Source organism: Sus scrofa, chromosome 1 (genome assembly GCF_000003025.6).
Source record: "Sus scrofa isolate TJ Tabasco breed Duroc chromosome 1, Sscrofa11.1, whole genome shotgun sequence".
NCBI classification, from domain to species: Eukaryota; Metazoa; Chordata; class Mammalia; order Artiodactyla; family Suidae; genus Sus; species Sus scrofa.
In genome coordinates, this window is record NC_010443.5 from 200,771,444 (window position 1) to 200,799,149 (window position 27,706).

At 40.4% G+C, this 27,706-nt stretch overlaps 1 protein-coding gene across 1 annotated transcript; it reads left to right on the forward strand.

Annotated features, from left to right (window-relative positions):
- On the forward strand, positions 3,053 to 27,706 carry P14ARF (p14ARF protein). The gene is given in 4 exon segments (NM_213735.2): positions 3,053 to 3,305; positions 24,592 to 24,745; positions 24,748 to 24,897; positions 27,363 to 27,706. Coding segments are annotated over 3 exon segments (393 nt in total). The 5' UTR covers positions 3,053 to 3,115; the 3' UTR covers positions 24,797 to 24,897; positions 27,363 to 27,706.

Genomic DNA, 27,706 nt, shown 5'->3' on the forward strand with positions numbered 1-27,706 from the left:
ATATTCATTGAACACAGAGCTTACTTTATAGTAATCTTAATGCTCTTACTTAAATAGCAGTCCTCTGAAGTAGGCAACTCCCCTTATCCCCAGAAGAAGTTTGAGTGGAAAGGAAATGGTTATAGGTTAAGCTATACAGACCTAATCAATACAGACAGATCTCTTAATTTAAACTTCACTGGTAAACTGAGGCTCAACAGACCTTTCAGGCATAAAGGGATAATGAGATGTTTAATTTTATGTTTCAACTGGGCTAGACTAAGGAACCCAATTGTTTGGTCAAATACTATTCAAGATAGTGTTATGAAGTTAATTTTAAGACATAATTAACATTTAAATCCATAGACTTTGAATAAAGTAGATTATCCTCCATAATATATGTGGGCCTCATCCAATCAGTTGAAGGCTTGAAATGAAAAGAGGTTGCCAAGAAAGAAAAATCATATCTTCAAGCTGGCTTTTGACTCAGAACTGCAACACTAGCTCTTCCCTGGGTCTCCAGCTTGTCTACCTGTTTTGCAGACTTCAGACTTGCCAGCCCCCATAACCAGGTAAGCCAACTCCTTAAAATAAATTATACACTCATACACACACACACACACACACACACACACACACACACACACTATTAGTTCTGTCTTTCTGGAGAACCTTGACTAATAATTTAAAGAAATATGTAATATAAGTCTTTTCACCCTCACTCACCATGGTTTATTGCTTTGACTAATTACCCTGCCTGGGTCCAGGAATCCCTTCACGCTTCCATTTCTCCAAGGTCCTTAAATGATACTATGCTACAATTGGGCAGCTTTTTCCTCCAGGATGCTTCCTCTGATCTCCCACCTCCTAAAGTACCCCTCCTCGCTTTGCCACAAAATGAAATCCTTTCATTATAATGGTATATTTTTATTACTTCATCTCTCCTATGAGATTTTCTTTGGTGGGGTGGGGGTGGGGAATGAGCGTAATGCAAGATAGAGCAAGATCACCCTTCCATGGAGTTTACCTACTAACTACGGAGAAACAAACGAGTGACCTATTACTTATGATAACGTCTGTACGGTAAGTGCCTTAGGGGAAACAAAACCAAAAACGGTAATATAATGATGCCTGAGAGGAGAAGAATTTCTGAGCCGGCAAATCTGAGAAGAGACCTGAAAAAGGAGCTAGCCTTGCAGAGAGCGAGAAAGTTCATTTGTTCCGCCAAGGAGGTGTGGCAAGTAGTCTCACCATGGAGCCTGGTGTTTGGTAAATTCTGATGGAGTTCTATTAGGAGAAGGGAGAGGTGCATTTGTTAAAGATATTTAAAATGGTTCTTAAGCCTGGTCCCTAAGTCTCACTGCAACCAGTCGTAGAGGCTACTTAAATCCACCGCCGAGATGAGGGAGGAGAGTGGAGGCCGCCTGCTTGCCTCTGGACCTGGTTTCTCAGTTCCAGTTCGGTGGCTTGTACTATCATTTGACTCCTCCAAATGTGAGGGGCTTAGTGTCTGATCCATAGGACCTAGCGTCTCTCTCGCTACGGATCCACTTCTATAGCTCAGCCACTAGGGTCGGGCACATGTAAAATAAGCCACTTCCAGGCAGGCCACCTTTCAGCTGCGAAGGCTGGGCCTAGTCTCCACATCCTCCCTCACAGGCCCGGCGGGCCAGGCCGCGCCTCCAGCCCTCGAAGCTCTGGGTCGATCAAGATTGACTTCAGACCCCAGGAAATTGGGGCACCCGGTCAGCGTCGCCCGCCTTAAAGCGGCGTCCTGGGCTCGACCGCCCGCCTTCGGGGAGCAGGCGAGTCCGCGTCAGAGCTCCATCCAGCCAGAGAGCCGAGGACCCGACAGACTGTGCTCTGGAACCCGGCTCCCGCGAGTCCTAAGGCCGCCTCGGTGTCCTTAACTCACCCTTTCTTTGTACGTCTCTTTCTTTTTTCTTCCCTGGCTTTTCCTGTGCCGAGTGGACCACAGTGGCGCAGGGAGGAGGGGGGTGTCCAGAAAGAAAGGATTAGTGATATGGAAAAAAAAAGAGGGGGGGAGAGGAAGAAGGGGGAGGAGAGCGGAGAGGGACCACATTGAGGAGGAGTCTGGCAGTCAGAGAGAAGGGAGGAGGACGAGGCGGCGGCGACCGCTACGGGAGGAACGGCCAGCGGACTAGGGGACACCAGGGGAGTGGGGAGCAGCCGTGGGGGAGGGGAGCACCGAGGGAGGAGGAAAGAGGAAGAAGCGTTCAGATGCTTCGCCGCGCGGGAGGTTAAAACCGAAAATAAAAATTGCCTGGTGAATGGACTGTTGGCCTAACCCAGAGCCCTCCGCTGCTTGAGAGCAGGGTGGGGAAGGGGCGCCCCGACCCAGCAGGGGCTGAGGTTCGGCTCCGCCTACCTGGTCCGGCGCTGTGCCCGCTGCTCCAGCGGCGCCAGCGCCACTCAGTGTCCAGATGTCGCAGCAATTTTCTTTAATTTCGCTCGTTTCCCAAATCTAGAAGTGGAGAATAGCGCCGTTTCTTTCAAAACTGACATCCAGCCTCCTGAATGGCGGTTAGAGCAATGAGATGGACTTTTTTCTTTCTTTCTTTCTTTTACTCTTTTAAATAATCCGGTTTGGAGAAATGGAGGACCCTTGGCGAGGGGCGCGAGAAATAAAGAAAGGGGGACAGGCAAGCAGGGAGGCGAGCGGGACTGCGGCGGTTCCTGATCTGGCAGGGTCAGGTGACGGATGTTGCGAGGGGCGGGCTGCCTGGAGATGAGTGTGGCGTAAGGACCTTGAGCTGTCACCGCGTGGGGCGCCCGCGCGGAGGGTGGGAAGGTGGCGGGGGGAGCGCAGACAGGGCGGGAAAAAGGAGGTGACGGGGAAGGAAAGAAACCTAGACTCTAGCCTGCCCGCGCGCGCGCCGCTGGGCGCCTGAGCAGTTCTTTCCCGCGCACGCTGGGCGCAGAACGGTTCTGAGCTCTGAGGAGGTCGGGGGCGAGCGGGCGCGCGCAAAGAAGGCGGGGGCGCGCCTGTGGGGGCGGGGATGGGCAGGGGGCGGTGCGTGGGTCTCGGTTTGCGATCGGGGGGCGGGCGTGCAGTTGCCTACCTCTGAAGTCAAAAGGCAGCGCAGCGCCCTCCGAGCTCCGCGGCGGCAAGAATATGGTGCGCCGTCTCTTGATTACTGTGCGGATTCGGCGCTCGTGCGGCCCGCCGCGAGTCAGGGCTTTCGTGGTGCAGATCGCGCGGCCAGCGGGTGAGTGGGCAGCGCCGGGTGTGAGGGCCGCTGCGGCCCGCGTGCTGTTGCTAGTGAGGAGCCAGCGCAGAGCGCAGCAGCCGCATCCTAGACCAGGTAGGAAAGGCCTCGAAAATCCCGGGCGCAATCGGCCCTTGGATGATTTGTTTGATGTAATCTAATACACAGATAAATCTTCTTCCGGACGAGGTTGGAGGGGGTTGTTACCGAGGGTGGAGGCTCCTTCCACTTTCTCCCCATACGGATTACAGTTACTTAGAGGTGCAGTTCTTCCAATATGTTGAGCCCGGAGCCCCCTTCACACACCTCCTGAATCCCCTGAGACTCTAGAGAAAACCGGGATATTCTAAACCCACTTTAGAAGTCAGTCACTCCTGAATTTCCTGGGTAGGAGTCAGTAAACACATACGCACATACATACATACACACACACACACACACACACAAGGTGTGTTTCTAAGACACTTTATTGCGCCCTGGAGGAAAGTATTACTAACGGTCTTAGTTTGCTGGAGGCCGCCTTTTTTCTCCCCAGCCTTCCTGAGGGGTCAATCCTCCCTCCTTCCAGTCGTGGAGGACGTTTGAATTTGGGGGCTCACACACAGTTTGACTTCCCAAAATAGTAACAATGATCGGAGGATCAGTAACTGCTAAAAGGAGCAAACACTTGCCTTTGCAGTCAGTAGAGAGAATGGCTTTCGTGGTGGGATGGAGGTTTCTTCTTAGCGGCCTGGTATTTTCAAAGCACACGGGACAATTCCCGTATTTTCAGCAGACAGGACTACAGTGGGGAGTCTGAGGATCACACCGGCCATAGTTTAGCCATCTCAAATCTCAATTAACACTTAAAAAAAAAAAAATGAGGCCTACTTCTTGAAAAAAGAATTCTAGGTAGTTTTGTCCTCACCCTAGATAAATCTTTACGAAGTCGATGTAATTTCCTATGACCAGAATAATTGAAATATATATACTACAGATAAAATATGCAGAATCCTAATTAGACCTTGTATTACAAATCCAAAAAAATTTAATGAGGCTTCACTTTTGTGACCATCCCTGTCGCATTATTTCCGGAGAATAAATGTCTTGAAAAAGCAAAGGCGGGCAGAGGGGTTTTTTTTTAAATTATTGTTGTAACGTTAATAGACTTTTTGACATGTAAATTTTAACTAAGTTTTAACTATTAAAATTATTAGTGTTTAATCGGGTGCCTCAATTTCTATTCGCAAAATCAACAATTTATAGGGAAAATACACATTTTCATATTACTATGAAAGTTCAGGGTTTTTTTTAAGAATTACTAGAAGGACCTTGTAAAGAATTTCATGGCGTGTTGCTGGCTTTGATTTTAGTTCATTTTAAGGATAAGCAGGATCCTTTTGTCAAAAAAAATGGTGTTTATGAATACAGGCAAGCATTGAGCCACTATGACTTTTTTTAATGTCTTAGTTTTTACTTATTCGCTCTTTATTTAAATTATTAGATTGCATCTAAACATCTATAGTAAAAAACTAGAAGAATTTAATCTATGTAAATAGGGTATGTATTTTCTGTTTTAGGGAATACACAATATAATATTGTGATTACTTAGAGACATATTGATTTTATAATACATTGTACAAAGTGTTAAAAACAAAAAAATGACAAGTTCATTGAAAATAGTCCCTTATTTCTTGTTATTAAAGTATAACTTTTCAGGAATGATGTGAAAGCTATTTAAAAATGCTATGACTATGAAAGCCCAATTTTCAGCAAATATCTGAAGACAGAACTAATGACTTGAATAGAGTAAAATGTTTTGAAAATATGTGCAATTTTCCAACTTGATATGTGAACTAATACACACACATAAACATCTGGAAATATTATGAATCACATGTAACTATGTATCTCACCTTAATATATGTCTATGGTTATATTGATTTTAAAATGTGTATGGATGGTAATTATATTGGGATTCATACAATTCCTTGAGAGCCAAAGTGCTGAAAAAAATAACTTCTATAAATTATCTAATATTAATGCAGACCTGTAAGGTGTTATTATTTTAACATATTTTTAAAATTTCTGCAAATATGGTCATTATGATTTTTCATATGACTAGAAACTGTATACAATAAAATTCCACATTACTGGTTTCTTATCCACATATGCCTGATGAATTACATTAATTGATTCATTACTTCTACTTTGATGTGTTTCCAAAATAGTCATATTTTTATGAAATTAAATATTTATTTGTTTACTGCTGTCTGGGAACTCTTAGGGGTTTTCCCCTCCTTTAACAGCATGGCGTCCTCTCAAGGCAAGCACTGTACAGCTAGTATAAACCATTATTCCCAGTCTGTACCTGATCCCTAGCTTGTATTATGTTCTAATGAACAATAATTCTTTCAGAAATCACAGCTTAATATTCATGTACTTCTTTGGGGTCTCTTGGATTTTAAAAAGTCTGTTCCCATCCTAAGGTAACAATGATCAAGCCAGTTGCTGTCTATGTCCATAATATTTTACAGGTCTGCTATTTATATATTAGTTCATCACTGGTAACAACTATAGTAGAGTTAAACAATTTTCTCAACATGTGAGAAAAGTGATCCACATCATCTCAAAAATACTTTCTTAAAGAAAGGCTGAACATTCGACCCAGCGTTTTTGCTGTTTTAAAATCTTTAGTCCTTTTTGAGAAGCATGACAATCTCACTTGCCCCCATTCTATCCTAAAATACCCTAGGCCTGAAGAAACATCTGTCTGCTCCAAAATCCAATCTGATAAAAAGTTTTTGTGGTGTTTTATTTCTACAGTTTAAATTATGTAAATAATAGGTATAGTTTCATTTTCTAAATATAAAATTATAATATTAAATAGCTTTAAGAAAAATTATAGCTCTCTAAATTCTGATTTTCACATACTTGGTGACTAATATTGTGTCTGTTTATTGACTGAAGATCAATGCACTTTCCTAAACATCTCACTGGCAAGAAATTTTTATGGTATATTTCAAGAACTTGTAAAATATCTATACACATTTATTCAGTTTTTCTATATGTAAGCATTATCTTAAGAAAGATTCTGGCAAAGATCAATATAGACAGATACATAGAACTAAAAAGTTGAAAATTCCATGAAGTTCTGGGAATCAGGTTGTTAAATTATGGTATACCTATACTCTGGAATTATGATCTGATGTATTTCAGATCTGCAACATTATAAACAAGCATTTTTTTGAAGTATATTTAATAGAATGTAAAATTATTACATTATAAAGTTAGGTGACTTTTTAAAAAGCAAGATTCAAAATAGTAAACAATTCTTATTCTTGCTTTTCCTCTCCCTCTCTACACACACGCATACACACACACACACAACTAAAATATTTATAGTGGCTTCCTCAGGATAGTTGGTGATCTTTTATTTTATCCTTATATTTTTGAATTTTCCAAAGTGCTATTACAAATCACCAGTAAATTTTTTTTCAAAGCCTTTGAAAGGACTATGGTAGTATGGATGAACTAAGAGCTTGCTGAACATTAGTTGGGGAAGCAGTGAGAAAGGGTGAGGAAAATGAGTTGAATAAGTATCCTATATAAAAAGGTGGCTTTAAGGTCTGAAGAAAGCCTTGAGGGTTCTGACTTCAGACTCTAGTGCACGCTGCGCCTATTCACAACGTAGTTAGTTTTCAAAGAAATGATAAATGGGTGGCTATACCCTTTCTAAGGCTCCTGTGTGTTAGGCCTCTCCCGTCCCAGCAGATGTCCCCTTCTCAGTATTCCTTACCCAAGTCCTATCCAGATGACTTCAGAGTAGGGCTGGACACCATAGTTGGACTGGGTTGAAACGGGTGTCCCCAGGACCCCAAAATAGGAAGTGAAACTTAAGAAGTTCAGACCTCCCTTCTCCCACCTCCCAGCTCCAACCACCCTCCTTGACTCATCTCCCCACCCTTTCAATTCTTAGAGATGCTTTGGGTGCCCATTTTATTGGGCGCTGGGGTAGGACCCTCCAGGAAGAGTTAACACTGGCCCACTTAACTCCCCACTCTGCAAACGTAGCCCTTCTACATTTAGCCTCCTGGGCCTTGCCCCTCATCCCAAGCATTTCCCCTCCCCCCCACCGGGGTAAGATTTCCTCAGAGTAATGGAGCCCAGCAGGGGTTAAATGAAGAGTAGAATGGGGCTGCGCAGGGGTTGGGGGCAGGCAGATTTAGTGGGTTTCTTTGGCTTCAGGAGGGGTGTAGGGAATGACAGGGTACTATCAGGGTCACCTCCCCCGCTTGGAACTGGTTACGCCTTTTTTTCTGGAAGGGAGGGGCCAAGTAGGTCAGGTTCACTCTGAGGGTCGAGGGTTAAGGGATCCTGAGGAAAATGAACTTCTAAGACTCAGGGCTCTTTTATTCCCTTCCAGGCCAGGTGGCGACCGGAGCGTGGAAAGGCCTCATCCTCTTTGTTCCTCTGTCTAGGGTGCAATTTGGTGTGGCGATAATGTCCCTCAACAACTTTCTTCTTATACTGAAGTTTTCCTCATGTTTGAAAACTTTCTCCCTCATTTAAGACATTTCAATTGAAGTCATTTATTAGAATGAAAAGAAAGTCAGTAAGTATTGAAATAAGGTCAATTTTTATGTCAGCAAGCCAACCATTGGAGAAAATCTTGAGAATAAAGACTTCATGCAGTTAGGAAAATGAAGGTTCTTTTAAAGACTCTGCTCTATCTTAAAAACTTGCCTACCAATTTGGGACCTCTCTAGTCACCATATCCTAATTCATGGTATTTCACTGTATGTTCAGCAATCTCATGTGTATTAACAATTGTTGAATTTACTAAGTACCAATAACATTTGTGTATGTATGTGTGTTTGTTTAAAGGGAAGATTGAAGAAAATCTCTGCTTGTCAGTGCAGTTTTTTATTTCACAAACCCTGGAATGATTGTTGCAGTTAGGCACAACAGTGTAATCAGAGAGAAGTAATAAAGGGGGAAAAATTAAAAACGTCAACTACAAGACTTAAAATGACAGTGCCTCAGCGGTCCTTTGAAAAGAATAAGTTGATTTTTACTTTTTATCACAAATGACTTTTTAATTCTTCTTCGGCTAGCTCTGTTTTTCCCTTTACCTTCAAAAAAATCACAGAACTCATTTAAATGGTTGCGAAGCCAATTTTATTTTGTTTTTCTTCAGGGAAGAAAAGTTTTATAGATCGTAGAGATTCAGAACTATATGAACAAAGATATGTAGTCTATTAAATAAATTGAAACTAATTAATTTATGCACTCAGAGTGGTGAAAATAAATATGCCCTAACTGTCCTAATTTAAGCATGAAGATAACAAGAAGTAAAGCAAAGGTTATCAACAGCATCATTACATGGGCTTCTGTTTAAAATACACATTTCTGGGGTGCACTCTCAGATTATCTGACTCAGTAGATTGGCTGTGGATCCCAAGAATCTGCATTTTTAAAGTATTTGAGAGGGATTCTGTTACAGGTGGCTCATTGGGACAAACATGGCTGACATTGCTTCTTTAACCTTATTTTTGCTTATGTATTTTAAAATTGAGTTTCAGGCTTCTAGATAAGATTTAAAATTTTAGAGTCAGTCGGTCACACTTTGAGTCCCTGGAAGGACACTGAGAGTCCAAATAAATCATTGGAGGAGATACTATCAGAACACATTTTGGTTGAAAGATATAACAGGATATACTTGTGCATTAAAGTTCATAGCACCAGACAGAAAATTTCCACAAAAGACATTTTTTAATATCTTTTTGAAACATTATATATACTTACCCCTGTTTACATAGGATGTATGGTGCCAGATAGACAGGTACAGAGTAATAAGTAGTAAGGTATTTCTTTCATTTTCCAAACAAGAAACCAGGCAGTAAACATACAACCTAAAATTATGTAAGAGAAGAAAAACATAGAAATATTTCTCAGGTTTAAATTATATTCATTTAAGATAAGACAATATTGCAGTAAACTGTAGCCATAACAGAATAAAACACTTATAGACAAAATGATCAGGTTTTATGTCTGTAAAATCTCATTGATGAGGGAGAAAAATATCTATGAATAATGTAAGCTAAAAGTAATTTGCAATTATAAGAAAACTAAAGTATTATGCCTTCCAATTATCATCATAACTTTTCTGCTTTTAAACTATATTTTTCTGTGTTACACCTATTAGTTAGCTGAAATATTAGGGGGAAACCTTATGTTTTACTTTCTTTTTTTGAGTGCCACCATTTTCTTGCTCTGAATCTCTCAGGCTGCCAGATCATCTGACTCAGCAACTGTACAACTCTTTCACTCAATTTAAAGAAACAGCAACTATCCAAAGAACAATGAATCCCCCCATTTGCACAGCTTTCCCAATCTGGAGAACAAACAGTATATTTTAACTCTGAAATAACTGTTAACTGTGCATACAACACACAGCACTTTGAATTTTACTTCATTCGGTTTATGCTGAATATTGAAGCTGAATATATTTTATGTAACACAATTTTTTAAAAGAAGCTTATTGAAACTTTCTTCCAAAAACATATGGCCAAGTTTGCTTTCTCTTTTCCTTCAAAATAATTATAAGGAGCTTATATAAAGCATGTCAGCTTACATTATCTCATTTAGTTGTCACATTATCCTTATTTTTCAGGGATTTTATTCTCTCATTTCATAGACTGGAGATTGAAGCTTGGATAGGTTGCATGGTCTGTCAAAAGTCATTGACTAGTAACTCTAAATGTGTTCCTTGCCCCAAATGCCCTCACTTAGCACTTTATAACTGCCTCTTGAGTGAATATATTATGTATGTATATATGTAAATATATAAATAACACACATATATATGGTATATATATATATATATATATATACATATATATAGTTTCAATTCCATCTCATAGTTAGTTAATTATTATTTTGTAAGTTGCTTAACTCCCTTAGATCTCTGTTTTATCAGCATCAGCCACATATATTCCAGTAAATGTATATTGATTGGGCGAATGAAAAAGTTCTGAAAAAATAAGGCTGTATAATAACTGAAGTCCTTATAGGCTCTAAAAGCCATTGAATCTCATAATGAAACAAGATTGATTTTTTTTTTCAGAAATATATTTCTTCCACAGAATAGATTTAATTCAAAACTTCTTATAAATTAAATATAAATAACTCACTTCCATTTCAATTTAAGGGTAATAAATGTACCAGCATAGGAGTCACTTGAAGAACAAAGTAGAAATGTCACTTTCTTGGGACATATGATCTGTGTTTATATTCTGTTTCCTTTACTTACTAGTTATGTGATATTAGGACTAAATATTTAAAGCCTCAGTGTTTCCATTTTCGCATCTGTAAACCTGAGGTGGTACTCTATAATACCTAGTAAAAACTAGATAAAGAAATATATGTAAGATACATTGTTAACACTTTTATTATAAACTTTGATTCATCACATATATTTGTCAATTATTGTTAAAGTGTCTTATTAAACCACATCCTTAAAAACACATTAGTTTACTTTTACATTAAATGCCTTCTCACTTATAATATAGAGTAGCTAGAAATTACAGAACTTCTTTTTAAAGAATATACATATTATAATAACAATATTTAATATATTCAAATCCTTGGCTTATGAAAAAGTGTCAAGTAAAAAAATCAGTATAAATTTGAACAGAAGCCCTATATGATGGCCTTTACAGTGACTCCAAACTTTTCTAGTATTCATAATTATTAAATAGATATTAAACAATATTCATGAACCTCCATTTTCTAAGATAAGAAATTAAATTAGTTTTAGAAAACTGAAAAAATGATTTCCCTTCAATTTATCAAAAAATTTAATAACTCAAAATAATTTCTGGAGGAACCACTGAGGTAATGGGCTCTTGATTATTTCAGAATAGTTTGCTGCATTCTGAGTATCTGAATAAATATTTTCAGGGCAGAATTTTCTAAAAATTCTTTAGTATAAAAAGTATGTGTGAGAGAGAGAGAGAAAGAGTGTGTGTGTTTGTGTGTGTGTGTGTGTGTGTGTGTGTGTGTGTATGGTGGAAGGAAAGAGGGGCAGAAACATTTAAGTCATCCTCAAAACCTTCAGAATATCTTCCCTGGAAAGTGACCTCCAACTATTCTTTTTTCATTTACAGAGTATCAAAGAGACAAAATACATTAAATATACTTTCTTAGGCAAAACTGGCTTAGTTATATAACACTAGAGCAGAATAAACAAAGTAATTCTGTTATTGCCTTTTAAAAATAAAGTCTGGGAGTTATCCTAATCATAAGAAAGAGAAGTATAAAACTATACCCTCAACCCAGAGACTCAAAGGAAAACATGAGTGGAAACATTAAATCTGTAAGTGAAAGGTGCTAAAATATGAATAGGAAGCATTTTCTGATTTATTCAGTTTTGTTGTATATCATCATAAAATTGATTCCTTCCAGAGGAGTTTAATCACATATTGGGTAAGAATGTGACTCCAAGAAGAGTGATCCAACACAAAATTTTCTTATGATTTTTTTATAATATTAGGGGATAGTTGGCTTCAGAAGTGCAGGAAAGGGGGAAGGAAGAAAGGGAGGAAGGGAAAAAGGAAGGAAGAGGGAGGGAGGAAGGGAGGAGGGAATTAAAGATAACCATTAGATTCTAGAACCCCAAGAAGGCAGGCTACTCTTAAAGGATAGTTGTAGGGAAGGGGCCAACTATGTCTCCCTTTGAAGGGGAAAGCTTCAATATAGATGATTTTCCTGAATTAGAGTATCATAAATTATCCTTAAACCCAGTCAGTCAGCCATGAATACTCAACTCTCACCAAGAGAGAAAACTGAACAAAATATTACTTCTCTGTGAGTTTCCTTTTCTCAAATCAATAACAGCACATACATGTAAGCAGAGGTAGAATATTATGTGTGTTCAAGGCTAGCAATTAAGAGGATGATACATGTTTGAAAGGAGAAAATCTATCCCATCAAGGAGGGATAGAGGGAGGAAAAAGAGGGAGGTTAGGAATAAACGTTTAGAGAAGGTAAACTTTACATTTTCTCTATTTTACCTATAGTTTCCCCATTGTACTTTCTATTTGAACTGCACTCCAAGAGCTAGTAGTGGTTGACAATGAATGCAGAGGGAACACTGAACATAGTGACATACTCCATTGTCACTACCCATGATTTAGTGGAAGTTTTTGTAGAAGTACTTTTATTATATAACACAGCCAACTTTAGTATAAAGAAGCTTTTGTTTTCATGGGGTTAGAATTCGAAGAAGAGAGAATTAATCACACCTTTTGGAAGGGAGTTTGCTTGTTCAAACCACAGATACCTGCCAGAACATACAGTAATAAGAAAAAAAATACCCAAGAGGAAATTGACTTTGATGGCCTAAATGAATAAAATGATAGTAAATGTCATATCCTTTAAGGGTTTCCCTGGTGGGAACATTCCCTTAGTGGTTAAGGATTCAGCATTGTCACTGGTATGGCTCAGGTTTGATCCCTGGCCTGGGAATGTTTGTATGCCACTGGCACAGCCAAAAAATAAAAATAAAAATAAATAAATTAAAGAGATAGTATCATGTTTTGAGAGCTTAATGTGTGCCTAGATTTTTGTATATCTGACATTCTTTATTCCTTATAATAAATTTACTCAAGTCTTCAGAACTGGTAAATGAAGGATAAGGTCTACCTGAGTATAAAGACTTAGATTTTCCTGTTACCCATGCTGCATTTGTGTCTCCTCCAAGATTGCTGTTGAAGGATGTAGTTATCCTCACCAATCATATCTGTCCCAGTCAGAGTAAGTAGCTGTAGCCCTAGAAGGAATATGAAGAAAAAATTGAGTTTAAGGTCTTCAGGGAAATTTTATTTACTGGGTAACAATGGCAGTGCACTACCCCTCCATTTTCTTGCAACAAATCAAAGGGGATAGCTTTTTGAAAAGCAATTTTGCAATATATGTTACAAGCCTTAGATTCTTTGAAAACCTGCAATACTCTTTGTTGTAGCAATTAGAAACACTTTAAATATCTGACAACAAGGGCATCAATAAATAAACTGTAACTTCCTCCTGACCCCCACTAGAGTGTATTGTGGCTATTAAAAGTGGTGTTCATAAAGCGATTTTGAAGAATTTGAAAAAATGCTCTAATAGTGAGAGGAAAAGATCATTTCAAAATTGTATTATACCCATAAGAACTGAGCAAAGAAAATGACAGGAAGGAAATATTTCAAAATACTAGGTTATTGTTACTGTGTAGTATAATTTTGCATTTCTTTATGAAGCTCATTTACATTTTTTACGTGTGTGAAGTATAATCAGCAAAAAGTCATTCAAAAATGAGAGGACTGGGTTAAGTGACTTTGAGGGGATGTAAAGATCCAAATTTCTATCAGTATATATTATTATTCAAAAATAATGGCTCAGAAGCACAGTAATTTCCAAATGTGGAGATCCTGTCACCTTGGTCTAGAATTTACAATCTGCTTGAGGGATAGACTGGGAGTTTGGGATTGGCATATGCACAATGAGGTATATGGAGTGATTGTCCAGCGGGGACCTGCTCTATAGCACAAAGAACTCTACCCAGTATTCTGTGATAATCTATGTGTAAAAAGAATCTGAAAGAGAATGGATAGATGTATATGTATGACTGATCACTTTGTTGTACAGCAGAAATTATCAAAACCTTGTAAATCAACTATACTTCAATAAAACTAAAAAAGGGGGCACAGTTCTCAAAGAAAGGGAAGCATTGCTGAGTTGTCCACCATGTACTGTGTAAATCAATCAGCAGGGAACCATAGTGGGTAGAGTGTTCATCTCTCAGACAGAACTGGAAACCTTGAGTTTGAACTCATCTCCTTGTGCATTGTGACTTAAGCGCTCTGGGCTTCCTGTAGGATAGATAATAATCCATCCTATAGGAGGGTTGCAAGACTAGAAATGATATATGGAAAGCTACTTAATGCTTGTCACATAGTCAGGATTCGGTAAATGGTAGCTATTATGATTTTCTTGGCAACTTGAAATGAATTTTCTATTGATTCTATTTCTGTCTCTCCTCTAATTATGTGCTTCACTTATTTTGTCCCTCAGGATTAGGCTAATTCTAATCCTCCATATCTGTGTATGTATACCAATTATGCATGTATGCACACGTGTACATATATGTGTGTATATACATATATGTATGCGTGTATATGTATATAGAAAGAGAGAGAGAGAAAGATACATGTATGTATATGTACATAGAAAGAGAGAGAGAGAAAGATACATATACTAACAGAGAATGCCAATCTTTTAGTTTTTTCCACTGGCTGGGTAGTTACTGATAAGCATAAGTAATTCAACAAAGGATATTTCTCAACAAACGCAGTCTGATATTTACAAAATATCAAACAGTTGAGTTAGAGAGTGGTTGTTTTCATGAGCTGCAAAGATTCCTCACTTCACAGGAGTCCACTCTAGAGATATTTTTAAAAGTAAACTCCTTACATAGATTTAAAAGCTCATTTGTTTTGCACACAATTTAGAAACAACATCTGTCATATAACATGTAATACACTTCTAAATTATCCTCAAAATAATCTTGGGAAGATGATGATAAATACTACAGATTCTATACCCAGTTGATATTTTGGAAACTAAGATTGAAAATTTGACTTGCCTATATTTACGTACCAGGTTTATAATAAGATACTTTGAGTTTTGTGCTCTTTGCCCAAGTCCTATTTGAACAGAAAAATAAATTTTTACAATAATTCAGAGTGAGAGTGAAAAGAGATGTTAGAGAGTTCCTAAAAGAGTTACTTATTCATAGCAGATATGCAATAACTGTGCTGTATTGAATTTAATTAGAGAATAGCAAAAAGAAGAAAACATCCTCGATCTTGAATTTTCCAAAGATCTAATCCCTGAGACCACATTCCCTTTTTTTAACTAACCTGTTACAGAATTCTCCTCTTTTTCTCAGGGGTCTCCTTTTCATGCTAAAGTTATATTTTCTTCTTGTGGAAAAATAATTAAAAGCAAACTTTGTATTCTTTGCCATTTTTCACCCAAGAAAGTCCTTCTTTCCCATTTGAAATATCCAGATTGGACAGTAAACCTTCAGAATTCTTACCCAGAGGCACTTTGAGGGGCACTTTTCTTGAGTGGATAACGATCTTTTGAGGCACAGTTGTTATTATGCCTACTTTGCAGAATACAGTATTACTTTCTCAAGGTAATGAAGTTGGTGGTGGAACTAGGCCTGAGGTCTTCTTTTCCTGACTTTATTAACTCATTCTAAATTGAAAGGGTGAATGAAGTTATTCTTCCACTGCTTTGGTCTTCAAATAATCCTCTACTGCACACAGAATTCAACCCTAGAGACCATCTGTTCAGGCTTAACCCAGGTATGTCCAGAAGCTCCATTAAGAGAACATACCTGCTTTAATAAGCTATTTTCTAAGGAGATCTCCCTAATTATGGGATCCTCGCCAAACTCTGAAACAGAACATCTTTTGCCTGGTCACACAGGTCTGGGGTATCAGTTGTCAGAGTGTATCTTCCTTCTCCTGTACTGTTAATATAGACTCCCCAAAAGAGAGCATCCTATTTCCAGACCACCTCCCTCTTCCAGAGAATCAAAACATGTTAATATTTGGTACCAATTTACCCTCTTGACTAAGGGCCCCTCTTTTTTTTTTTGAACCCACAACTTAAGGCCAAATGCCTGGCATATAGTATGAACTCAGCTACTCTTTTTGTCAAATAAAGTTATGAATGATAGTTTTCAGAAAAACAATGCTCATGTATTATGTTTCGCTAACTAGATGGCTAATGTACACATATAGTAAAAAATGCCAACTATACTTGTTGCAGAATGTGAAAAGAAAAGCACATGCCCATCCCAGTTCCCTATTTCTTCTCCCCACAGTTAACAGACTTTTCCGTATTTGGCCAGAGATATTCTATGCATATTTTGTTTTTAACTTCAAACTATATTTTAAAATAATTCTTTTATGACAGTACTAATATTGAATATGGTAAAGATAAGTGTGATTTTAAAATAGCTTCTGTGTGTATTGCTTCATTTGACATAATAACCTCATGAGATACAAAGGATAGAACAAAATAAAGTCCATTTTAATTTCACGTGGAAATTGAAGCTAAGAATAGTCTAGAGGGATTTCACAGTCAAAAAAAGCTTTCCATTAGATAGTCAAATCAGGACTGTCCTTTGGTCCCAATTCAGAGCTATTTCTCCAACACTCCATATTTTTCTGATACAATAATGTTATCATAAGATATGTTTGCATATCATGCATATCATACTGCAGTGTCTTATCAGAACCAGACCCTAATTTCAGACTACTTTCTCAAATATCTTTCTCATTCTGGTGATGTATCAAATTAATGCTTACATTAGAATTTCTCTTCTTTGATTTGTATAGTCACTGGAGTACCATCATTTTAAGACTTTCTTTAATTTAAAAAAAATAGATAATTGCTCCTTTAGTGTCACCTACCCTCAACTGGGTTCCCCAGGCTGATGAAAAGGATTCTCTTTCTAAGTCCTACTGTAGCCCATCTGTCTTTCTTCATAACATATATTCTAAAACCTTTGCCACTCTCACTTCCTAACCCACCATCCTATCATTGCTGCAAACAAGCCAGCTTCTTTGTTCACGGAAGGAAGTTGAAACACTTCAACTTTTTCTCCCTTCTCAAATCTAGCTGAATCTCCTGCTTCCAAATTTATGACCACTCTCTGTGCATTGTGTTCCATTGCTTCATGACTTTTTAGGGACCTCAGGTCCTCCACATAACTCTTATCTTACCTATGTCCTCAATTTCTCTTTTTTTCTCTCCTAACTGTCCTTCCTGTCACCTGGCACTTTTCCTTGAGGGTACACGTATATTGAGGCCCTTCCAACTTCCCTCTGCCTCCCTTTACCACACAATGCCTTGAGCTATCACAGCCAATCTGTGAAAGAGTAGCTCCCCACTTCCTTGACATCCTGTTAACTCCTGGTTTTCCTTCTGACAATCTGAGCAGCACTTAGCAGACTCTTTTGTAGCCTCTTCTTCTAGAAGTTTATTTTTCCAGCTTCTCACCATGCATCCCAGGAAATTACTTTCAGTTTTCCCAAATTTCTATGATTTTGCACATGCTCTCACCTCTGCTTAGAACATCCTTCTTCTCCTCCTTCTCCTCCTCCCCTTCCTCTCCCTTCTCTTCCCCCTCTTCTTCTTCTCCTTTTTTCTTTCTTTCCCCCCTCCCCCCTCCTCCTCCCCGTCCTTTCCCTCTCTTCCCTCTACTCCTCCTCTCCCTTCTTCTTCTGTTCTCCTTCTCCTCTCCTCCTTCTTCTTCATCTTCTTCTCCTTCTCCTTCCTCTCCTTCATCTTCTTGCCATGCCTGAGACATGTGCAAGTTCCTGGGCTAGGGATCAAACTGGCACCATCGCAGTGACAATGCTGGATCCTTAACCTGCTGAGCCACAAAGGAAATGCTCTTTCTTCTTCTTTTCATCTTTGTCCTCTTACACTTTTCGAGATTAGAGTCAGCTTTCAACATCCATGGAGACCTTGCCTAAGCCACCATAACAAGTTTGGTTCCGTTTTCACTTTCTTGTGTTATCTCTTGCTTCCCTATGCTCTTCTACACACATTACATATAATATTTCATTTCATCCCTGTGACCGTTTAAGGTAAGTACTGTAATCTCAGTTACACAGATGAAAAAACTGAGGTCCAGGTACATTAAGTTACTTTGTTATAGAGCAATTATATGAAAAGTCTAGGTTTGAACACGGGCAGTCCAACTCAAGCCCATATGTTTAACACCTCCTCTCCCACCCCACCCTCCCATACTTAATACCCTTACTTAGCTTATTGGATAAATACTCATTTTTTAAAAATGAATAATCTTTTTTAAAAAAAATGATCACAATTGAGACAAATTTTAATTTCACAGTATAGATTTCAAAAGTGCCCACACAGCACAAACCTAAACAGGGCCATGACATTCTCAGGGAAGAAAAGAAGGAAGTTTGAGGATGGCAATAGCAATAACCAAGAAGCTAGAATTTAAGAAGCTCTTTGACATATATCATCTTATTTGATCAATCCATGAAATATATTATGACTCCATTTTACATATGGGGAATATGAGATTGGCATAACCAGCACCAGAATCCTGGGCTTTAGGTCTTTTGAGGTTTTTCCTCTCAGGTCAGAGGTTATTTCCATGAGTAAATTGGGAGTTTGGTAGTTTCTTTAAAAGAAAAACTAGAAAAGCTTTCAGATTTTTAAAAAATTTAACAACTTATTTATGCAAGATTTCTAATGTAGTACGGGGTTAATTTCCAGAACAAAGAAGTCACACTCAAGGATGCCATAATCTTTGGGGAGCTCTACTGTAAGTGCTAGAGGTAATACATACATGTCTAAAACCTGTTCTTAAGAAAGTCAACCTCCATGTTGTATCCAAGGATGGTTTTGTTTTTTGTTTTTTGTTTTTTGTTTGGTCTTTTTAGGGCCACACCCAAGGCGTATGGAGGTTCCCAGGCTAGGGGTCCAATCAGAGCTATAGTTGCTGGCCACAGCCACAGCAACCTGGGATCCAAGCCCCGTCTGTGACCTACACCACAGCTCAGGACAATGCTGGATGCTTAACCCACTGAGTGAGGCCAGGATCGAACCTGCGTCCTCAAGGATACTAGCCAGATTCATTTCTGCTGAGCCACTACAGGAACTCTTCCAAGGGATGTTTTTATATGGTTCCATCACCTATTTCCTTCGACAACTGTCCAGGATATTGCATGAGAGTTTAAAGAGTTCTTGATGTCAGAGTCTATAGGTGAGTGTTCGAGGAATTTCTGAATTCCCTAAAAGTTATATGTGCCAGTGAACACACTTTTTAAATGAAATTGTATACTTTATTTTTTGAGGAGAAGGTATATAGCTTTCAATAGGTTTTCCAAGGGTCCTACTCTCTCTGCCCCAAGATTAAGAGACATTATTTTAGAGATGGGAACTAATTATGATATTAGTCTAAAAAGTGAGACATAATACAAGGGAATTCTGTTCCATTCATCCCATCACCACAACTGCCATTCTCCCCTTCTCATCATACAATACATTAAAAGAATGTTATTATCTCTACCACAGTTTGAATTTTCCACACCATTGTTGCCCTAATAATTGAGAGGTGACTGGAGGTAAATAGAGATGGCACAGTTATGCATTGTGGGTTTTTATAATGGATTTGCCATCCCACGAGTGTTTTAACAAGCATCATTTAAAACTTCATAAGGTGCCTGAGCTAACTGTGACTCAAAGTACAGTCAGATATTCTGGGTCTTCAAGAGGAATCAACTAGGGCTTGAAACATAACTTTTAAATAGAGCTGGGTTATCTAGTTGACAGATTAAGTAGGTGCTTAAGGCATCTGGAAAGTCTGAGAAATCCAATTTATATATATGTATACACACATATACATATATATGTATGTGTGTAATAACCACAGGGTAAATTAGAACCTTGTTGGATTTTCTTTCACTTATTATCCCCTAATTTCTGTTAAACTTTTCATTAAATATGTCAGTTGTTGGGGAGAATGTCCATCATCGTTTCAGTGATTATGGTCTTCTTGCCTTCCATTTATATAATATTGATAATTCTATCCAAAGCATTTTCTTCTCTGTGCCTCATAACAAGATTGCAAGAGAATTCTCAAAAGAATCATTTAAGAGGTAATTGGTATTAGTTTAGGATGTGTGGTGCTCTTCTAAATGCTTGTATGTATATCAATTCATTTAAAATTCAGAACAGTCCTATGAAGTAAGGACCACGTTTATCCCCTCATTCTAGAACTAAGAAAATTGTATGGTTTTTCCAGTAGTGAGGAGAGCTGGAGCAGGGGGCGAGAAGAGGAGACCCCAGGACAGTGTGTGAGCCTGGTCTCTGTATCAGTTCTGAATGCAATTCTGCCTCTAGAGCTCTGAGCACTTTTTCTGGTTTAGGAGGAAGTATTTATTAAAAACAGAATCTGTCAGCCCAGTGACTCTCTTGCCACTTTCCTATCTGCTTATAGGCAGAAATCTCCACTGTCCTTGTTAAATAAACATCTTCTGGGAGCCAGCCCGTATACTGGGCACGAGAACCAGTCATTGTGCATGGAAACGCTCTCCCCCAACGTCCGTTGAACACGTGTGTGAAGGGAGGGAGGCATAGGCTGGCGGGCGAGCAGACTCTTCAAAATGAACGTTTGAGTTAGGATTTCTGGCAAAGAAAAAGCGCCAGGTGCTGAGTGTTGGGGGGGTGGGGTGGGGATGTGTGGCCTAAAAGAAGGGCAGCCTCATAGTGGTACGGGTGATACCGATCCTGGTAGGGACTCTTACCGAGAGGACAGGCTGGCCATTTCTTCTGATTAAAAGAGGAAGCAATACTTTGCCTATGACACCAAACACACTGGTTCAAACTTGGCCGTTAGGAATCCTATGCAACTCTCTAATGCCAGGAGGGTGTGCATAGGAGGAATTTCGTTTTGGTGGCGTAAACACGCTGGGAGCCGCGCCTGCGCCAGTGGGGAGTGGGGGCTCTGAGCAGGGAGGAAGGCTGCCCGGCGGCGGCCGCGTGGGTTCGGGGAGGGGGCGGGGGCGGGGGCGGGGGGGGCAGGTAGGACAGCTCAAGCCCCCGCCCCCACCAACCCCTCGGCTTCTTCACTCTCCAGACCGCTTCCTGCCCGGGCTCGGGGCCAGCGGTGGACCCGTGACTGAGGACGCCTAGCGTGGGGCGACCCCAGGGTGTTTCATTCGCAGCACTTTGGAAGCAAAGGGCGCTTCCTGTAAGATCGCGTGGAGGGCGCTCCTCCGGGTGGAAAGATACCGCGGGAGTCGAGGGACGGAGTCTGGGGGCTGCTTCCGCCGACCTCGGAGGAGGAAAGAGGGAGGGGCGGGCTGCTCCTGAAAGCTCCCGGCGGGCCGCGCCGCTCCACAGTGGCGGGAGGGAGGAAGGGAGGGAGCGAAGGGGCGTGCTTTGGGGAGCAGTATGGAACCCTCGGCCGACTGGCTAGCCTCCGCCGCAGCCCGGGGCCGGGAGGGCGAGGTGCGGGCCCTGCTCGAGGCCGGGGCGCTGGCCAACGCACCGAACCGTTACGGTCGGACCCCGATCCAGGTGGGTTGACCAGTCAGCTGTGGGAAGGGGAGGGGGCGACCTTGGAGTAAAAGGTTGGCCAGGGAGTCCGAACGAGGTGAGACTTCCTGAGGAGTCTTTAGACCGAGTTTTGAGTTGGAGCCCTCCTCTTGACGACATCCAGGGAGCTCAGAAATCCGTCGGAGGACAAGAGGAGGCCCTTGGGATTCAGATCTCTAAAATGATGTAAAGATCTAAAGGGGAGAGCCTATTTGTGTTAATATAGACTGAGAAGTGTTCTTTATCAGATGTAAAATTTACGAATGTTTGGGGTAAGAGTTTAAAGAAATCTAAGACTTGCTGGGCCGCTTAACCCCGAACTCGCTGACTTGAACCGAGGAGATCGTCTTCTTTGTTGACGGTGGGGGAGATTTCAGTGAAAATCTACTGCTGAGTATGTTGGAATAAAGGTCGATTGAAATTATTCAGAAGTAAATGTATATCTTTTTTTTAACTGAGTAGGGAAAATATATGCTTAAGAATTTAGGAAATAGACATAGATTTAAAAAAAATTATTGTGACCTTGCAGAAATAATGCTGTCAATTTAGTTACCATTTGGGGAGTATTTCCTATTATTTTTGTCATTTTAAGTTTACTTGAGATAGATTAATTTATTTGGGAGTTTTTAATTCCTCATTGTTGGAAAATGTCTTTTCTCTCCTCCCGGCGCCAATTGTGTGTATGTGCGAGGGTGTGTTGTGAATTTGTTTTTCTTGTTGGTTTTCACCTTCACTGACTTTCTGAATCTGAGGCTAAAGTCGAATTCTTCCTGACAGTCACTACCCTAATGTTAGTCCCAGTTTCGACAATGATTTCTGATTCTGAAAAATAAAATTTATATGAAACAAATGCACACTGCAAAAACTCCAGCATAACAAATAACTATACTTGGAACTGGATAAATTTCACAAGTGAATCTTCTTTTCCTGAAACTATGCTACATAGGATAAATTTTATACACTTTTAGATACAAATATAAAAATAAAACTAAAATGCCTTCAAACTTGAGATTTTTGGGGGTTTGAAATGTGGAGAGATTTTAGGATAGAAAGGTTGTAGAAGAGAAGTATGAGTCCTTTTTAAAAATGCATGCATGATTCATAATTTGCTATCTCTAAAATTTTTCCACCAGCTAGCAAATTTTCAGTTCTGGAATATGTTAGATGAGACCTTATTCGTTTAAATACAAAAGTAAAGTTGGATACTTTAATTTAAATTTTTTTTAATGGAGAGGATAAGAGCATTACCAAAAGGGGGTATGATTTTGGTTTAGAACCCTAACCAAATTTGTGCTTATTATAAAAATATTTAGTTTATAGAAAAAATTATTTGTCTTATCAAATTGACTTAAGCACCCTATAAATATTTGTTTAATTTACTTTTTTTTTTTTTGCTTTGGATTCCTATTATGGTTTAACTATTTAAATGTTCTGTCACTTTTGAACCTTTAATAATGTAAAATATTATAAAAGCATTTAAAATCAGTTTTATGATTAAGATGGACTGAATTTATCCAATTAATCTATTGTATTTTCACCTGAATTTTATACAGGCATGGAAGTAGACATACATATACTAGCTCTGGCAATTGTAGGAGAGCTCCCAAAATATTATGGCATCACTTTTTTTCTCAAAATTGATCCATAATCTATTAGAAATCTAATAGTGTAAATAAGTAGTTTTAATAATGTGAAAGTTTCTTCAGTTTTTCTTTTAAAACAGTACATTCTTCTAATGCACTGCAATAGATTTTCTTTCTTTTTGTAGCTATAATTTGATGCACTTATATTTTCTCACTGTCTTTTTGAAAATTAAATCAGTTTCATTTTTCCTAAGACAGGAACCAACAAGCATAGTATAACTTGTTATGACTCCTTGATTGGAAAAAATTTATGTTTAATACAGAATGTAACTAAAGATTAGTAATTCCTCTTTATTATGGTCTAGCTAATATAACAAAATAATGGTTACCCTAAAAAAGAATGATCTACCACCACCACCCACTCAAAGTGTAAGATAGTTGTGATTGCAAACACTATTTTTAAATTCCTCTCTGGTAATGGTTTTGCATCAAAGATGATTGGGGAACCAAATGAGGTGACCATCTCCTTTTCAGTGAATTCTCCGAGTGGAATCTTGGAAAAGGTCTTAGTTTTCTCTTCCTGCTATTAAAAATTACCACAAATTTTGTAGCCTCAACCAACATAAATCTATTATCTTATGGTTCTGGAAGTTAGAAGTCTAAAATGGATCCAAAGGGCTGCACACCTTTTGGAAGTTCTAGAAAAGAATCCATTTCCTTGCCTTTTCCAACTTCCAGTGATGTCACCATTCTTGGCTCTTGGCCCCTGCATCGTCTCTTTGACAACTGCTTCCATTCTTATATCTTCTCTCTCTGATACTGACGGTTTTTTTTTTTTTTTCCTTACTACCTCCCCCCCCCCACTGTACAGCAAGGGGATCAAGTTATCCCTACATGTATACATTTTCCCCCACCCTTTGTTCTGTTGCAATATGAGTATCCTGACCTTTTTTTATAAGGAAATTTGTTATTAAATTGGGCCCACCTGACAATCCAGGTTAACCTCTCTCAAAATCCTTAATTTAACCACATCTGCAAAGTCCATGTTGCCACATAAAGTAATATAGTCACAGTTCTTGAGTATCTTTGGAAGGCATTATTTAGCTTACCAAAGGAAGGAATTTTAGGACTTGATAGACAAACTTTCTCATTTTATACTTAACGAAATTGAAGTGCAACGTTCAGGGTAACTTAAAACAAGGGTAGCTTAAAAGGTTTTCAAGAATTAAGTTGAGGTTTTTGTTTGTTTGTTTGTTTTGCCACTTAATTACCACGTTCTGCGCTCAGATATACAGCTGAACCATACAAAATCTCTGGGCCTTACATAATTTCATATCAAAATGAAGAAAATACAGGAGGTTAGGCTGCAGTAAAAGCCAATTTGTTCCTCACACTTTTGCTGTCTGTGACTCTAACAGTATTTTTTGTGTGGCTGGAACTCCACAAAAGTTTGGAAAATATAACAGAATGTGTTCAGAAAAGAAAAATGGAATACTTAGAAGAACTGGCTACATGAGTAGGTAACTGAAAGAAGATAGTAACTAGACTGTGGCTTGTAAGGGCATCCGCATGGGGTGGAGGCTTCACAGTCCTGACCACTCTGCTCTCTCTCTCAGGTCATGATGATGGGCAGCACCCGCGTGGCGGAGCTGCTGCTGCTCCACGGCGCAGACCCCAACTGCGAGGACCCCGCCACCCTCACCCGACCGGTACACGACGCCGCCAGGGAGGGCTTCCTGGACACTTTGGTGGTCCTGCACCGAGCCGGGGCCGGTTAGACGTGCGAGACGCCTGGGGCCGCCTGCCCGTCGACCTGGCTGAGGAGAGGGGCCACCGTGACGTCGCCGGGTACCTGCGCGCGAACGCAGGGAGGACCGAAGGCGGTAGCCACGCTCGCTCAAACTCTGGAGAAGATCCCGCAGGTGAGCTGGCCCATTCAGCTAAAACAGCTCAACGCATTCGTTTCTCAGAAGAGAAAGTTGGGGCCAGAATGGTAGAGTATTTGGTCTTACCTTAGCTCACTCTGCAAACCCATGGGATAACTCCAGTTGCGCTGCCTCCTTACGGGAGCAGACTGGAAATAGCCCAAGATAGACTTCCGCGTGTTAAAGCCCATTCGATAAACATGCTCCACCCCCACCCCCAAACACTCGTGCCACAGCTCAAGGACCAGACTGTGGCGAATTGAACACTTAGGAGGCTAGAGGTCTAGTGGCCCCTCCTCCTGCAGATTAACTGGCCAGCCTCATCCATTTAATGGCCCCCAGTTTCCTTATGAGCTTACCCAGGAAGCTGAACCAACCCTGGAATTTACAAAGCCAAGTGCGCATGGCACCGTCTGGCAGAGAACTATCATTCTCGGCTCTTTCGCAAAATTCTGCTAAATCGAACTCTCGCTCTATGCTGTGGAGTTTTCCAGAGCTCCCCCAGGAGGTTTCCAGGGCTACTGGAATAGAGACCTCACCGACACTCAAGTCTGCACCATGGAATTTGCTATGGGATTTCCTGCACTCTCTGAGAAACTGAGACCCTCTCTTAAGCTTATGTGGTCCTCCTTGCCTTTTCCTATGACTGCAAGGACTTTTTATCCTTGGCCTCATTCCCCTACCTCACTCCTACCTGCCTAAAAAGTACCAGCTATACTCTGATTTTTTTCTGAAGGGGGAATCAATATGAAGCAATATACAAAATTAACACGAAAATTTAAGGTAGACTATGTCTTTGAAGAGACTGATATTAAACCTATTTTGGCTCTGAACTGGGGCATCAGGCTCTGTGTGCCTTAGAGGAGCCTAGGAATATAGAGTGGAGAGGCTCACTCTGGACCTTTAACTGGGACATGTCTGAAGTGTAGCGTGCCTTGGGTGTGAGAGGCATGAATGTCTCCTTCCTGTCTACTCTCTCTCTCCTCCAATTGAAGCTTGAGCTTGGGACCCTGGTAGGACTAGGAATCAAGCACAGGGCTGTTGGGCCTTGAAAGAACTGGGAGGAGCTGAAGAGAAGGATTTAGAAGTGAGCCAAGCAAATGAATAGAGTAAGCCTTTATAGTCAAACCTAAGGTATTTAACCCAAGTACCTATGATCTTTCTCCCTTCTTTACTTCCTTCCTGCCCAGCATACCTAGCTGCCGGCTTCCCTTCCTGCCTGCCTTCCTTAAGTTCCTACTGTGATAAGCCCCATTCTATGTAGGACACAAAAGTGAACAAGACATAACAGGAGTCCTGCCCTCACAAAGCTTAGGTTCTGGTAAATAGACTTCAAGGAATGTAACGATGTATTTCAAAGAATGAGTTTTTGATGTAAAACAAATATGGTGGAGAAGAGTGAAGTGTTAATGGGGGGAGGCTGTCTTAGAGTGGTCAGAGAACCTAACCTATGAGAAGAGATTAGCTATTGGAGGCAGAGAAACTCTCAAGTGCAAAGACTGCCTTAAAAAAAAAAAGAAGAAGAACGTCGTGGATTAGCAGGATGGAGGTGAGCTGGAGCGAGTTGCACAGTGAGATCAAAGAGGAGGGCCGAGATCAGATAGCATAGTGGCTTGTAAGTCAAAGAAAGGATGTTAGAGCAAAACATGTATTTTGTGCTAGAAACGTTAGAGAGCCTGTTTGGGAGAGGGAATCTGGGAAAGAAGACGGTAGAACTGGAACCGAAAAGCCGCATACTTCGGAGTGCGCCTGAGCTCGAGGTGCCCTCTGGTTACATGAGTTTGCTGAATCTCCCCAGTTCATGTGCAAGAGATACTTGGGGACTTGCGAAGAGCGAGGCGACACCTTCACGTCCAGTCGCCTAGCGTTATGTATGGCAAATAACTTGGCATTCGTTGTATACCCGATTTCTTCTTGCAACCCCTCGGGCTGAGCCGTTGCTCTCTCCCGGCCCTCCTCGAGCGGGTCCGGAGCGGGAGCGGCTGGCGAGCAGGAAGCAGACCAGCTGAACAGGCTCCGGAGTGCCTCGGCTGCTGAGAGGGTCCAGACTCGCTAGAGGGTTGGTGGATGTTAAGAAGAGGTGTCGGAATTCCCGCCGTGGCTCAGTGCTTTACGAATCCGACTAGGAACCATGAGGTTTCGGGTTCGATCCCTGGCCTCACTCAGTGGGTTAAGGATCCTGCGTTGCCCTGAGCTGTGGTGTAGGTTGCAGACGCGGCTCGGATCCCGCCTTGCTGTGGCTCTGGCGTAGGCCGGCAGCTGTAGCTCTGATTAGACCCCTAGCCTGGGAAACTCCATATGGGAGCGGCCTTAGAAAAGGCAAAAAGACAAAAAAAAAAAAAAAAAAAAAAAGGAAAGAAAAAAAGGTGTCCGCATAACCAGTGGGGGACTGCAAGAGAGGAGGGAGGGAGGGCTCACAGGGCTTCGAATTCAGGTTTCTAATGTCCTTTTTCTTTCTACAGACATTTCCAACCTTCAAAATCATTGAAACCCAGAGATACTGCAACTATGTGAAAATTTGAAAAAAAGAAGCACACCACCACCACCACACCAAATTCTTCCCTGGGTTGCCTTTTAGAAAACTTGGAACTGCTGGTGTTCCCCTATGGCGCCACGGGTTAAGGATCTGACATTGTTATTTCAGCGGGTGGGGTTCATGCTGGGGGGTGGGTTCGAGATTCCTGGCCGGGAACTTCCACATATACAGCGGGCAAGGCTAATGGGGAACAAAAAATTGTCATATAGATTTGCTTTCCCCTTCCTTCGAATTTACATTCATAAAAGGGTTAAAAAAAAAAAAAAAAAA